A 14,246-nucleotide genomic window follows, 5' to 3' on the forward strand; every position below is an offset into this window, starting at 1 on the left:
TCTGAAGGTTCTGCTTTCATGATTCCTCATTCCATTCATTTATTTTCTTATTCTTCCTCCGTTTTCTATGCATATGTACGGGGCAGAAACCAATAGCTACTTTTTTCGTACATTTTTTTTAAATTTGTAATTTTTTTACAGTACTGTTTACAGTACTGGGTACCGCCCTCTTGTTTATGGATTAAATCGCTGGTTCTAAAAATCATATGCTGCTACGAATACTGATAACGTTTCGATCCTACACCATTTTTTTGATTGTCCTGTCACTAAGTCACCAGGTTGTTGAGTGTTGTCGTCTCTGTCACTCATACATGTTGTATGTCAGGTGTCGCTTGCTGGGTGCAACTTGTCAAATGAATTCCTCGTGAATTTGCATCGCTACGGCGAGAACGACTCGTTTCTTGATGTATTTCTCAAGGAGAGCAAAGAAAGGAGTTAGGAAAGACGGATGCTGAGAGATTGAATAATCTCCAACTTCTTTTTTGTCCTCACGATGACATTTCTCCATCACAATTCTATTAAAGAGAACTTTTCTTCTCTCACAATCGGACTGTGTTCTCTCCCTCTGACTCATTCGCAACAATTCCAGGTATTACTTTCTAGCTCGGTTGATGTCAAAGCTTGCCACAAACAAGCGATTTTTTGTTTTATTTGAGTGCCATGTTCAGTTCATTTCGTTGATGCAGCGATGAATAAGTGTAAAGAGCTGGAAATGTGAAAGCTAAAAAACTTTTAAAAAATAATCAGTCAGAGGTGGGTGCGGCGCAGACGGTTAGAGGTCCGCTGCGGTCGATGGTTCGAGGCCGCCCTAGTGTCAGTCAAAGGTTTTACTCTCCCGGGGTCAATAAATTGGAATCATACTTGTCTGAGAGGATAAAAACACTGAGCTGTCACATCGGCTAACCGACGAACAAAGAACAGAATTATCTATTTATATTATTATTAAGTGTGAAATGGAAAAATTTTGAAGCAGCCGCAAAATTATGAGAAAGCAGTTCCGCCTTTCAATGGAACTTTATATTTAGATTTTCAGAGCTCAAGTAGAAAAATGAATGAATACGTAGCTTCTAAGCCAACTTAAGATTCTTTTTTCTTCTTCGTTTTTTTTCTTTTTTTTTTTTGAAAGAATATAAAACAGAGGGTAACAGTGAGATCTTTTCGATTTACTACAACTATTTTTAGCTAATGATTATTTGCACGAAATATGCAGAAAATATTTGACAAATTCTAAAAATTACATAGGAACAGAGCGATGTGGTTGTGACTTCGGTTTTCTTAAATTACTGCGTTTAAAGCTCTGCTAATTTTTAGACGCTCTAAGACAAACATAGACCCAAACATTACGTGAGTAAAAATTAAAAGTGTCTGGCGTTAATCAGTCCGCTTGGGTTGCGCCACCGCATTCACTTCGATTCAGAATCGTTCGACGTCTAAGAACGCTTAAAGGCATCACCCCACGAATCTGAGGTGGTACGGATTTCAGGTGGAGTATTCGTATACGGGATCGTAGATTATGGAGAAAGGGGCGATTCCGTCCATTTCTTGCTAATTGGCGTAAAAAACAGCGCAGAAGATACGGCGCGTGCACAAGGCTGGCGCGCTCCAATCGAACTCCTTGCGGAAAATAGCGCACCGGAACGACCGAAGCCGTATCGTCCGGTCCGTTTTTTACGGCAATTGGTTAGAAATGGACAGAATCACCCCCTCTTCATAATCTACTATCCCGTATACGAATACTCCACCTGAAATCCGTACCACAACAGATTCGTGGGGTGATGCTTCTAACTGGCCTACTCAATGACTTGTGGGGGCAAGCCGACGTACTAAGTTAGTGTTTTTATGCTCTCGGAAAAGAGTGATGCCAGGTTATCGACCCCGGATCGGAGGCATGAAAGACTTGATTAGCGCTAGTGCGGAATCGAACCTCCGATCGATAAAGCTGCAGCCACAGCACAACCTTTTACCGACTGCGCTACGCCGCCCGTCCAAAGCATTACATACGTAGAAAAGGCGTGCACTATCGTGATCTAACTATGTTAAACACACAAGTTTCCTTCTACATCCACTTTTAAAATTATAAAAGAACTTGCAAACAAAAGTGTTCAGAGAAAACAAAGGAGAATAAGATTGAACGACACAAAAAATAAGTATCTAAAATTATAGCGAAAAAAAAACTAAAGTTTACTTAGTTTACTCGACTTACCAATAAATCCCTCAATTGTTTATAAATAGTCCTTTAAAACAATTTTTAAAACAATTTCTTCATTGGTTACACGGTGTGATTGTTCTTCTCCTTCTCGCTTCCTTGTTAGGATCCGGCAAGAGAAGGAAAGAAAGAACACAACGAAGTTATATAGAAAAGATCAGTATAGCAAAGGCCTCTGCTATAGCATTCTCTGGATAACTGGAAAGACACGAATCCATCTCAATAATCTTTTTCTCGACAGTTAGTAAGAGCAACTAATCTTCGTCGTTATGACAGTCAGTCTGGCTCCACCACCGCAGTGATGAATTGGTGGCGCGCAGCGGCACACCTTCTCTGGGCCAGTTGACCGGATTTGTGTTAGTTATCGGTTCTTCAGGGCACTAACCTCTCAGTGGAGGCTCTCACCTCCTCAAATCCATCACAAGAAAACAACTGACATGAAAACATTCTGTCGGAACATGAATTTCCAGCGATTACCAAGTGTTTACGATGAAAAACACACAGCTACAGTGTTCTGTGTTTGATTTTGCTCGCCGCCTAACAATAAATTTCTGATCACCTTGGAGTAGAGAGTGTCCTGGCTCACCAATGTTTTTCTAGCCACTCTATTCCTATTCTTCCATTTTTTCTCAACAAATAGAAGTTTACATTTCGCATTGTGAAATCCGTGGAGTATCTCCTAGGGAGTGAAAGGAATTATCCATAACAACATGCACTCGCTGTGTGCGGGTTCGTGAGGGCTTTTCTTCCTCTTCTTTGCTACGGAAAAACACGCGGACACTGTGTATTTCTCGAACATTCCTTCTTCCAGGCACGCCTCAACTCGCCTTTCGAGCACTACTTCTTTGTTTACGTGAAACTTGGTGGTGCAGATGTTTAATTCGGGAATAAAGGCTAATTCGCGCCTGAATTGATCCTTTCTCCAGAAAGTGCCTAGTTTATTGCTGCGCTATTGCTGCATTCCCCACCGCCTTAGCAGAGAGGAAGAGTGCTTTTCTTGCTGCATAGCTAACGCAGTAATAATGTAAATAAGTACGAGTGGCTGTTATTAGCTGTCTGCACTCATCGTGCTCGTCCCGCACTATTGTTTTCTCGCGTTTAGAGGGCGTGCTTTCCTGGAAATTTCTTTGATTTGATCGTTCTAAAAATTGGACATGGGAGAAATACTGATTATGGCTCTCGTAACCGAAAATTCTTCGAAGATCCTCGCATGAGCAAATAAAAATGGCGTATAAACAGGCTGTTTCAGTTGAACAATTCGAACATTTTCGCTATTTACTTGCTTAATCTTCCCTTTCTCCTGAAACCTCCTCCTCTGCTCTCCTTGTTCCGTGTTTCTCCACCCAATGCTCTTTTGTGCGTGGTACATATGGGTACGTAAAGTGTAATGCAATGAAATAGCGGCAATTTTGAGTGAAGCTCAGAAAATCAACGACATCGTTCTCTTCAATGGATAAGACAGCTGAAAATTATCTATGCCTTTTTTTCTGCAGATATTTGACGGCACTGCCTCTGGCCTTAAATAGGCTATGACGTGATTTTGAAAAACTGCTGAAGAGGAAAAATGGGACACCATTCAACAGTAAGCGAGACGAACAAACGAGCAACTCCTTGAACGAAACAAGCGAGCAAACAAAAATAACATCGGTCTGCAAGGAATGACTTGGTTATGTCTACTTTGCACTTGCAAGACTCCTGCAATGAAATTCTTGACGTCTTCTGCACTTTTCACTGGACTCCATGCACCTGCTTTCGTTTCTTCTCTGATTTTTGGTGGTGTTTGATCTACCCCTTCGTAGAATTCGATATTTGCGTAAAAGGAAACTGTAGGCTCGAGAAAACCAAAGCCTCGTACTCTACGGATTTTTGGAGTTCGGAAAATTAAAGTACATAAAGCAGAAGTTTCATGGTTAGTAAGTTAAGTTTGGCTGACGCAAGTTATACTTTATTGTAGGAATGAGGTTTTTAACCAAAAAAAGCTAATTAAAGGAATGTTGGTGACTTTTGTAAAACAATGTAAGTCGAACTACGGGGTTCTGATGTATTTGCGTATTCGAATACCGAACGGAACTGACTTTATCGTAACTAAGGATTTTTGTCATACCTACCTACACACAGCATTTAACAGTACCTTGAGTCTGTCCCAATACAGATACTGCGCGTAAGACTTAGACTCTGGGCCAGCAAAGCATCAAAGTACGAGACTAACATCACTGTTGCTCTACACGTGCGAGAAATTGCATTCAAGCTCACTCTTGCTAATTTTTACTTCTTTTATTATAGATATACTCTATTACTTCAGACTTCTTTATTTTATTTTTGATATTTCCTCTTTTTTTCGTTTTTTTAAAATACTTCACGTTTTTTTCTAAGTGAACAAACAAAAGCGTCAATTTAAATTGTTTTCGCGATTGATTACTTCACTTTTGGACCTCGTACTTCGTTTCACACAGATAACTCGCCTACGAAACAAGGAGAGTCTGAAGTTGTAAAGAGGTAGTGTTCGGCTTTGGAGCTCTTTACCTACCTCGCACAGCCTCTCTTCTTGATTCGGCGATGACTGGTTCGTGGTTAGGTGGTTGGTCGACAATTTGACTATTGGAGTCGCAGAAGGTCTAGAAATGTTAGATTGAGATTTTTTAAGTCGCCTTAAGTCTAAACTACCACTGTTTTTGTGTATTTTTTCGAATGTGAACCCACCATGTGCTTCTAAGTCCAACATCGAAACCGGTTGCCTATGGCCTCGTTCTTTCTGAATCATGTTTTCAAACACAGTAACTTCCTATATTTCAAAATACAGAGAAGAAGGGTGGATTGGGAAACTTATTAATTTTCAATGTAGCACAATGCGAATTTTCTTCTCAAATCTTCAGAGATCCATTTCTCTCTGCACTTTTGTTTCTTTTTTCGTCTACTTTGTTCAGTGCTTTAAAAGTGATAAAAAAAATGATAACAAATAAACCATAAATGATAAAAAAAATAAGTGTTCTTTATTCAGAAAAATGCTTCGAATCCCCGAACTATCCGGCAAAAACTTTCCAGCGTTTTCTGATTCTTGAAAGAGCGCCCACTGCTGCCGAACCGTGTTAACCTTTCTCACTGTGTGTCTATGTCTGTCTTGAGCCTAACTTCACTTCTGAAAGTGCACCAACTTCCTTGCTTCCTTTCACTGAAGAACGAAAATGCACACATTCACTCGTCCTGCAGAAAAAGTCAGGAAATCCTGCTGCTCGTATCAATCACCACAAACAAAAAGCAGCGACCACCATGCTGAAGCTTCAAGACGATGAAACTCACGAAAACGACAAGTTACAGCTGACTGAGACGTACAAGCCGGACTTGGGAATCGTGTGAAGAATGGATGATAGGACGCTAGCTGTTGGTCACTGCTTGTGAAATTAGCCAACGAGTCCGATCCCGTCTTAGAATCAATCGCAGAGATTTAAAAACATCTACGCAAACAATACAGTAGGTAAGTAGGCCAGCTGAGCAAGTGAGTGAACAATCTTTAAAAAAAAATGACATTCTCATCGTGCACCTCACACTGTTTTTCCGCTCCTCTGCTGTGACATGTAGTGGCGACAGCCATCTCGATCTTGTACTCCACAATCTACGGGTCCTGCTTTCAAATTAAATACGATCAGTGATCGGATCGATGATACCCAAGTCGGATCAAAGTGACCTAACTTGGTGTATTTTGCGGGAGCTGGTGCACTTGAAGCAGTGCGGTTAGGGACGAGAGGGGGCCCTCACCAGCATCATTCATACATCGTTGCAGGCTGTGATGGTCCCACCTTCACCCAGCTTCATGTCGATATGAGGACCCGGCTATACTCACACTCCCTTTCATGTGATCCGAGCCCATTGAAAGTACACCAGGAAGAGGGCTTTGACGGGACCCCGCCACCTCGACGAGTGGAACCGATGCCCTCCATGCAGTGACAAAAATGCAGGACTTCCTTTGTATAAGTTCCTTATGACACTCATAATTTTCTTGTTTCTTACATTTCTCGGTGTAAAAAGCCACTGAAAAACTCTTTTTTTCTCATTAGGAATTGTTGAAGTTTGTGATAGCTGTCCCCATAAAATTACATAACTTTCAATCTAGCCTTTATATTTATTTATTTATTTATTTATTTATTTATTTATTTATTGAAAACACCTGCAGGTGTGACATAAAACAAAAAAAAAACAAGATGGAACAGAGCTCTTATGAACTTGCTTCGTTTATGTCGTTTTAAACTTCCGAGTTGACATATATACTTATGACCTCAACCGAGCCCTAACCCTCTTTAAAACATATGGGGAGGTAAGGCTTCAAATTTAGTTGCAGTAAAAAGTAGGGTGTTGGAGGTAGAAAGATGCCACAAAATTTGCCAATGCATCACCCACGATTAAGATCTTCTTTTTGCTTGCGAGTGCAGTCGTTAGATCTTGTTTTCGTTTCTTAAGTGGCCTTACGTTTGACTACATGACTTATCCTAAGTATACAAGAAGAATTTTTTTTTGCCACTTTCGTTTCATTCGCAGCGTTTTTGCGATCTCGCTTCTTCGTTCTTCCTCCCCAATTCTATTGTCTTGTTTTCATTTTTTTCGTTTCAAGAGCGTACTGTCATTCTTCTACCATACCCTCTTCACTCCTTTTTCAGCACTTCGCCTTGTCATGGTGGCATTCCATCGTTGAGCTCCTTATCCACTTCCAGTGCGCTCACGCCTCTTTTCCTCTGTATATTCCTCTGTATATTCTTCGTTGCCTGTCAGAGGAGACCGTCTTTATTTGCGCAATGTTCGCAAGCACACGATACAAGCATGGATCGTCTGGCATGTTTCGTTTGCGACCGCCGCTCCACCCACTTCACCTACGCCACTTGAGCAGCACCAGCAAACTGAGAGCCGGTACCTAACCACCAGCTCACTCAGTCTGTTCGGGCTGCCTTTCTCGCCGAGACTTCTCTCGGCGTTCACGCGTTCGTTCGCTGCCAATGTCATACTCCTCGAAAAAATTTTCACATCATCGCATGGGACAGACGGAAAAGAGCGATAGTGATCTTTCCGCTATGAATTAATGACTGTCATTTGGCAGCGTTTTCGCATTAGATTTGCGTCGTTGAGCAATCGCATCCACATGCACCCGATTCGAGAATCGCCACCGGGTGGTCGCGATGCGAGAGGGGACCCCTGAGTTAGCGGTTTAACTCACTTTTTCTTCAATTTCATTTGGTTATCTGAAGGTTTTTCTTGGCACAAGTCGGAGAGGACGAACTCCAACATGAACTAACTCCCAGTACTTTGAGAAAGGGAAATCCCTGGCAAAAAGGTGTTTTTTTTTTCAACGAAAAAATGCCCAAATTCCCTTAGATCCAGGTGAAAACCACTTATAATCTCTTTTGCACAATTTCACTCAGGTTCGACTTTTCTAATACCATTATTAGTTAATAGATTTCCATTTTCGAGCCTTGTCCAACCATTTCTCAGCTCTTCGTCGGAAATCTTATAGGAATGCCTATGATAGAGCTCACTAGGGTTCTTCCTCACTCAGCAAGACATTTGACCCTTTCTGCTATCTCTTAGCCGATCCGATCATAACTAATCGCTCCGAAAGTAAACAATCCACGTTACAAGAGCAAGTTGTTGCTTTTTGTCCTCGAGTAGTCGCGCCGGAGACTGAAGCCCTTCCCACTATCTGCTTAGATTTAATGTTGTTGGTTTACCTCCTCGAGTTGACCTGCGTTTTTTAGCGCTACAGTATAATAGAATAGTACGGTACGCACCCCACCCCGATTTCAATTGTATTCCTCATTAATTCTTTTCTATTTCTAAATTCTGTAAGGTGTTTTTATGCCAGTGAGTTTCCGTCATTGTAACACATATGCTCCGAGTTAGGATTTACAACACTCCCCAAGTCCTTCCTAAAGTTCTCCTAGGATTTTTTTAGATTAATTGATCATCACTGAAAAGTGATTGCCGCACTTTTACTGGGCTTTTTGCTGAGAACGCCCTTGTTGTTTCCAAGCAAATAAGCTAGGAAGCGTATTTCCTCTAGCCATATTCTTCTCAGTATAGAGGAACCTAGCAATGGAAAAGAAAAATTAGAAAAATAAAATAGGTCTGTTTTCCTCTTTTTTCGTATAAAAATAGAATTTGGTTCAGAGGATAAGTTTGAAAAAGGTGTGTTTGGCATCATATGCAATGATTTCTTCTTGGTTGCCATCCCACTTAAGCAGCCTGTCAACCAATCCACTAAAATGGCTGTTAACTGTTATTTTTCGGTGTCTTGCTACGATTACTGCCTTAAAGCAACTGTATACTGTTTGGTTAACTTCACTAACGAGGACTGGCGAAGAGGTTAAATGCGACAAACACGTAGCATTTCAAAAATTTCACGTTTCATTTCAAAAAGCATGCCTTCAACTGTGGGTTGCGATAGGTGGGAGCCAGTAAAATGAGTGTACGCCATTACAGAAGCCTCTGCCGTTGAATACTGTGCCTTAGCAATATCTCATGCAACGACTGCGCCTGCTGTGCAGTGAGATCGTCTTCAAAAGTCTCAATATGGAGGAGACGTATTTCAGGCTTTCGTTCGCAACCCAGTAGCAAATTGGACTTTCCGTAAAGGTCCCAATATCGTGGAATCATTTCGGTAATGATAAACAGTGGGTTTTCCGTGAAAGTGAAGTAAATAATGATAAAATAGCTGGGCTCCTCTCATAATCAGCAACTATGCTTTCACTTGCGCGTTGCACGAGGAGTGCCTGGCTCTTAAGTGTCCTGTAATGCAATGTGTCCATTTTCATGTGAGAAGACATCTGTGAAACTGTGAGTTAGAGAAGTTTTTCTTGAAATTTTTAGGAGGACTTTTGTTTACCGCTGCAGTAACTGCCATGATTCATAGTGGCAAGAAGAGAAGTGGATTTTTCTCCTCAAGAATTATGTTCTCTCTTTTTCCGTCTTGTATCATCGTACTCTTTATACAATGTTACTGGATCCTCCGAATAAAAGTGCTGTTTTCTAAATAGCTTAGATTTTGACATGGATTATACTTTTCGACGGAGTGTTTGAAGTAGGAGTATTGACATTCTTTTTCTCCCAGCTAACATGTCGTTTCTCTTCGCCGAAGTTTGCAGAATGAGCGATAAATAATCGGTAAAATATATGCTCAAAGTTTAACTACAACGCCTAGGGTCTATGCGGTTATACATCTGCGAGCAAGACTGGTTGAGCACGCTTTTATATTAAGCAGTAGCAATATAATAATTCATAGCAGTAGTATTACAACTATTGTGAACTAATATGTTAAGTTTCCACAAAAAGAATACTGGTGCAGTCATTTTATGTGATATGCGGAAAATTCTAGCTCACTATTAAGTAAATCCTTGTTTTCAGAAATTACTGCCTACAAATCCTTCTGTCTTTCTCTTTTTTTTTCCACATTTTCACTTTACAAAGCGCGCATCACCAGCGCGTCCCTACTGTATGAGTTCACGCAGCCGATTCGATTGTTGTTCTTTCCGGACTGTTTTCGGACATTCCGACAACATTTTCAGTGTTATAAAACAGGAATTTGGTATGTAGGCGGGCGGGGAATGACGTTCGCTGCTGCGAAGCTCGCAGTTCCATCGCGGCCGGTTCTTGCCGACGTGCTGCCGCCAGCGGCGGCGTCGGAGGTGGCGTCGCATGGTCTGCGTGCGCTAGCGGTGCGTCGACACCATCACCAGTCAGCTCTAATCACTAAATCACTCATCTCGGATAAACCAGATGAGACATTCCAGTAATCGTCGCCAAGCACCGTAATCATTCATGTACATAGCTCGTTCTCTCAAGCTCCTCTCCTTTACTTGTATTACTACTCCTCTCACATTATACTTCCTGACACTATTATTACTGTTATATTTTACAACTAATAGCTTCTAGACCTCTAAGTTCGTAATTTCAAAAAAAAAATCCATTCAAACCTAGTCCTTGGCAACTTTTGCAGTCTTCATCTTTTATTGTAATTGTTAGTAATAGAAGTTAGAACTGGTCACTTTTTCTTGCACTTTTTTTTTCTTTCTTTATGTCAATCGCTGGTTGTACAATAAATACGAAATTAGAAAAATCATCACCTCAGATAGAAAATATTTCTTCAAACAATCATGCAAAAGAAAGCAAGAAGTAATTTTTTCATGGATATTTTGACTGTTCCTTGAACATCTTCCAAAACCGGTCGAGGACTTTGCTCACCGTTATTCTGTTATTCGCAGGTGAAATCTACAAAATTTAACTTCGACTCAATTTTACTTCATTCCGCGTTGCTCACTGCCTTGTTGTCGTACTCAATTACAAAAAAAGAGCGAAATAATAATTGCTTTTGACACAATTTACACTCTCGCATTGACATTCGCAGTATAGTAAATAAGGGTATAAATAAAGTGTTTTTTTCATTCATAGTTCATTTTAACCGCACATAAATTCTACTAAAATCAAAGTATACTTCCCCTACAGTTTATTGAGTGGATTTATATGCTTTGGATTTATGATTACTTCAATGACGACTAAAGAAATTCTTGCCCAAACAGTTTTCTTGGGCAAACAACAAAGCAGCGGTTCTTTTGGCACTTGTTCATTATTTTTGTAGTAGAGCTCGCCGAAATTCCCATTTTGGACTCTAATGAACTGTCAGTGCTGTCATCTACATTGATCAGAAGACGATTACCCATCCAGGCGAGACTCACCGCAGACACATTGTTCGCCTAATCCCTAGTGTGCAACAAGTGAACCGAGTTCGAATTAAAATTCGTGGAATTCTCTCATGATCTGATGTTCCTTACTGTGACTTTCCTGGTTGCTTTATCATGAAAACCTGAGCATTTTCTTAAGAATTGCATTCTACTTCGAAAAAAGCCGTTTAAATCTATTTATTAGCTAAATGGCGGATTTTAGCGAAATATTACACTAGCTTGTACCTTACAACTACCCATTCGTTCTGTATTTCAATCTCAGAAAAAAAGCGAGAGAGCACTGCAACTGAGGTGAAACTCTCGAGAAAACATTTTTAATATGTTTTTGTTGTAATTGCTAATCGCTGCTAACATTACCAAGTGTTCCTTTCGTGGAACAATGGATTGTAATTCGATCGGTCACGGGGTTTTGGTCATAACAAAGCAGCAACGACCAGATGAGCTAATCAAACTTGGCCCCGATCACCACCCGAATGGGCAGCAATTGGGCCAGCGCCGCTCGACAGTCAACTGGTAACGCATACTGGTTGAATGGCATCATTGTAAAGTTGATAGGCAACCGCCGATCAACTCACCAACATTCCGCAACGCATTCCGCAAAGGTGTATGCGGGTGTGCCGTTTGTAACAAAACTTTTTCGCACAACTTACAGTCTTAGACGGTAGAAGTCTTGGAACTTTGAGTAGTTGTTGAAATTCTTAGATTCCTGAATTTTTGTAAAATCTTGATCATTTCCTGTGAATAGTTGTTTCAAGCGTACGAGGGGCCAACGATACTCCTCTCCCATTCAACGCTTCTTATCTATATTTATTGTTACTGCTGCTACAGTCATTCGTTACTAGTTAATGTTATACCTATTGATTTTTTATGGAGGGAATGTAGTACACTTATTCAGATTTTGTACCACCACATCTCACGCTTTCTCTTTCTTCAGAAGGTTCCCCATATTTTCTTCTCATCAACTCAGCCTTGAGGCTGTATATCTCTGAAACAGTTCAGACCAACAACTCTTTGTTTTCGTTCAACATAAAAACACTATAGTAGTAATACTTCAGAGTTCTTAGAGTCATGATAATAGTTTGTTTTTTTTAATGAAATTAGCGACAAAAGTAGTTCTGGTTAAATGTTACTAGTCACAAATATGACGTACATGTACTTATAGCTCAAAAAATGTGTACTCTTTGGTGCAACACTTGAGAGAGGTTGAGCTTATATTCCTGTAAAAACATTACTGAGGAAGACGAAGAAAAATTGGTAAACAGCCAGGGAAAAGACTCTTTCATTCATCAAACTTTTCCTTACTCCCTCGTTATGAACAAGTATTTTCCGCTTCACGTTGCTCTTTTGCTGCATATTGGAGAAAATTATGAGGGAGCTCACAGGGATGGTAGGTGGAATAGCAGAAAAAAACACTCACCACTCACACTTGAAAGTAGCAGCTGCTTGGAAGACAAATCCATCTTTGTGGACGAGTTTCAGTAGACCTCGGATCTCTATAATGATCGCATGGCATGTTTCAGTATTTGAGATCTTGAGTTGTGCCGGACACGGGCCTGCTATAGTCCTTTATTATTGGATGCCGCACAATTTACTACGTGTTTTCTTTGTTGGGCAGATAAGAGCGTTTGATCGGATGAATCACGTTCGATTTTATCCTTCCAGATCCTGAAGAATCCGTACCCTCCGAAATGTAAATAAATAATAAAGGACTATAACAATACCGTCCCCGCATCAACTTAAAATACAACTAGAAAAATACCTGGTTCACTTCAGCCGTAAAACTTAATTGTTATAACTCCTACCCATTTTTTCCTAATCTATGCAGTTACAGTTGCTCTTCCTAAATGGGCTACAAGGGATTTTTCAAATTATTATGTTGAAGTTAGTAAACTTTTATTTTTCGAGATAGTGAGTCAAGAAATTTCCTGTTTCCTTATCTCCTACGAACTCTTCAAAAAAAGAGGATAGAGAGTGACGTGCTAGGCGTCAATCAATAGGTTTGGGACCACGTTCACTTCAATTCAAAACCGCTTAAAGGCATCACCCCACGAATCTGAGGTGGTGCAGATTTTAGATGGAGTATTCGTATACGGGATGGGAGACTATGGAGAGGTAGGTGATCCCATCCATTTCTTCCTAATTGCCGTAAAAAACGGCCCGGAAGATGCGGCGCCGCACAAGGCTGGCGCGCTCCGGTCGAACTCCCTGTACAAAATAGTGCGCCAAAACGCCTGAAGCCGTATCTTCCGGGCCCTTTTTTACGGTAATTAGGAAGAAATGGACGGAATCAACCTCCTCTCCATAATCTGCTATCCCGCATACGAATACTGCACCTGAAATCCGTACCATGTCAGATTCGTGGAGTGATGCCTTTAAGTGTTAGGAATGCATGTCTACGCTAATGCTGGAATGTCGCACAATGCACTAACGTCGCAGAACCTCTTACCACCTGCGCCACACCCAGGTGTCGTATATGCAGATAGGTATGCATAAACGGTGCGCCTACAAGTAGAAATGAAAGTAGTGGTGGTAAAACATTTCTTCTGGAAATTCTTCGTCGAGAAACCTGCAGGATCTTGGAAAAAATGTGTTGCCCCGAAAGAAAAAATAAAGTTTATGATAAAAGTACACAAAAACCATAGGAATTAATGGAAATGCAAATGGAACAAATTTTAACCACATACTACACAACCTTCTTCAACTGTGCCCTTCTCGTTTTCCATTATTTAATGGCTATCACATTTAGTCATTCACACGGCTTTTTGTGTATTGATAGCGTTTCTTCCCAATTTAGATGAAATAGTTGTTTACCTCTCTTGAAATGCTGTTTCTAGTTTACTGTTTACTTTTTATGTCTTTGATAAACGTGAAAGTCTTCAAAGTAACGCAAACCCCACGCAGCTTCCTCGGGGACAATTGCTGAACTGATAAAAAAAAATAGTTGAGCTGGAAAAAATAGTGATGAAGAGAAATCCAGAAATATTAATGCAGTTGTGGGGCAACCACTATTGCCAATGTTAGTGCCATTTTTGTCGGCAGAAAATCATTACCAGACCTTGTGCAATTATTTTGGTGTGAACAGCTCAGATCTCGATATTACCGTCGCTCCCATCGTCTCAGTACCAGTTTCTTCGTGATGTAATCCTTCATTCCTTAAGGCGTGCTTTGGCAACTGGTGCTGACCTCCATCAAAGAAGCTTTGGTCGGGCAGTTAACAAAGAGATCGCGTGGCTTCGTTGATGACTGTTGCGCTTCTTTTCATTTCCGCACCGACCCATATGGAGATCGTAGCGATCGCTGTCCTTGGACAGGCATATTCTCCT

The 14,246-nt window shown here is 40.7% G+C and overlaps 1 protein-coding gene across 1 annotated transcript in view; it reads left to right on the forward strand.

Moving 5' to 3' along the window:
- Positions 1-9,789: 9,789 nt before the first annotated feature.
- Positions 9,790-14,246, forward strand: part of RB195_014037 (uncharacterized protein) — a gene marked incomplete at both ends in the record, with an annotated part of 28,657 nt that continues 24,200 nt past the window's right edge. Inside the window, one exon of the mRNA XM_064204131.1 lies at positions 9,790-9,900. Within this exon, the coding sequence (XP_064060011.1) occupies positions 9,790-9,900 (111 nt within the window). The remainder of the gene's footprint in view (positions 9,901-14,246) is intronic.

Source organism: Necator americanus, chromosome V (genome assembly GCF_031761385.1).
Source record: "Necator americanus strain Aroian chromosome V, whole genome shotgun sequence".
Lineage (NCBI taxonomy): Eukaryota > Metazoa > Nematoda > Chromadorea > Rhabditida > Ancylostomatidae > Necator > Necator americanus.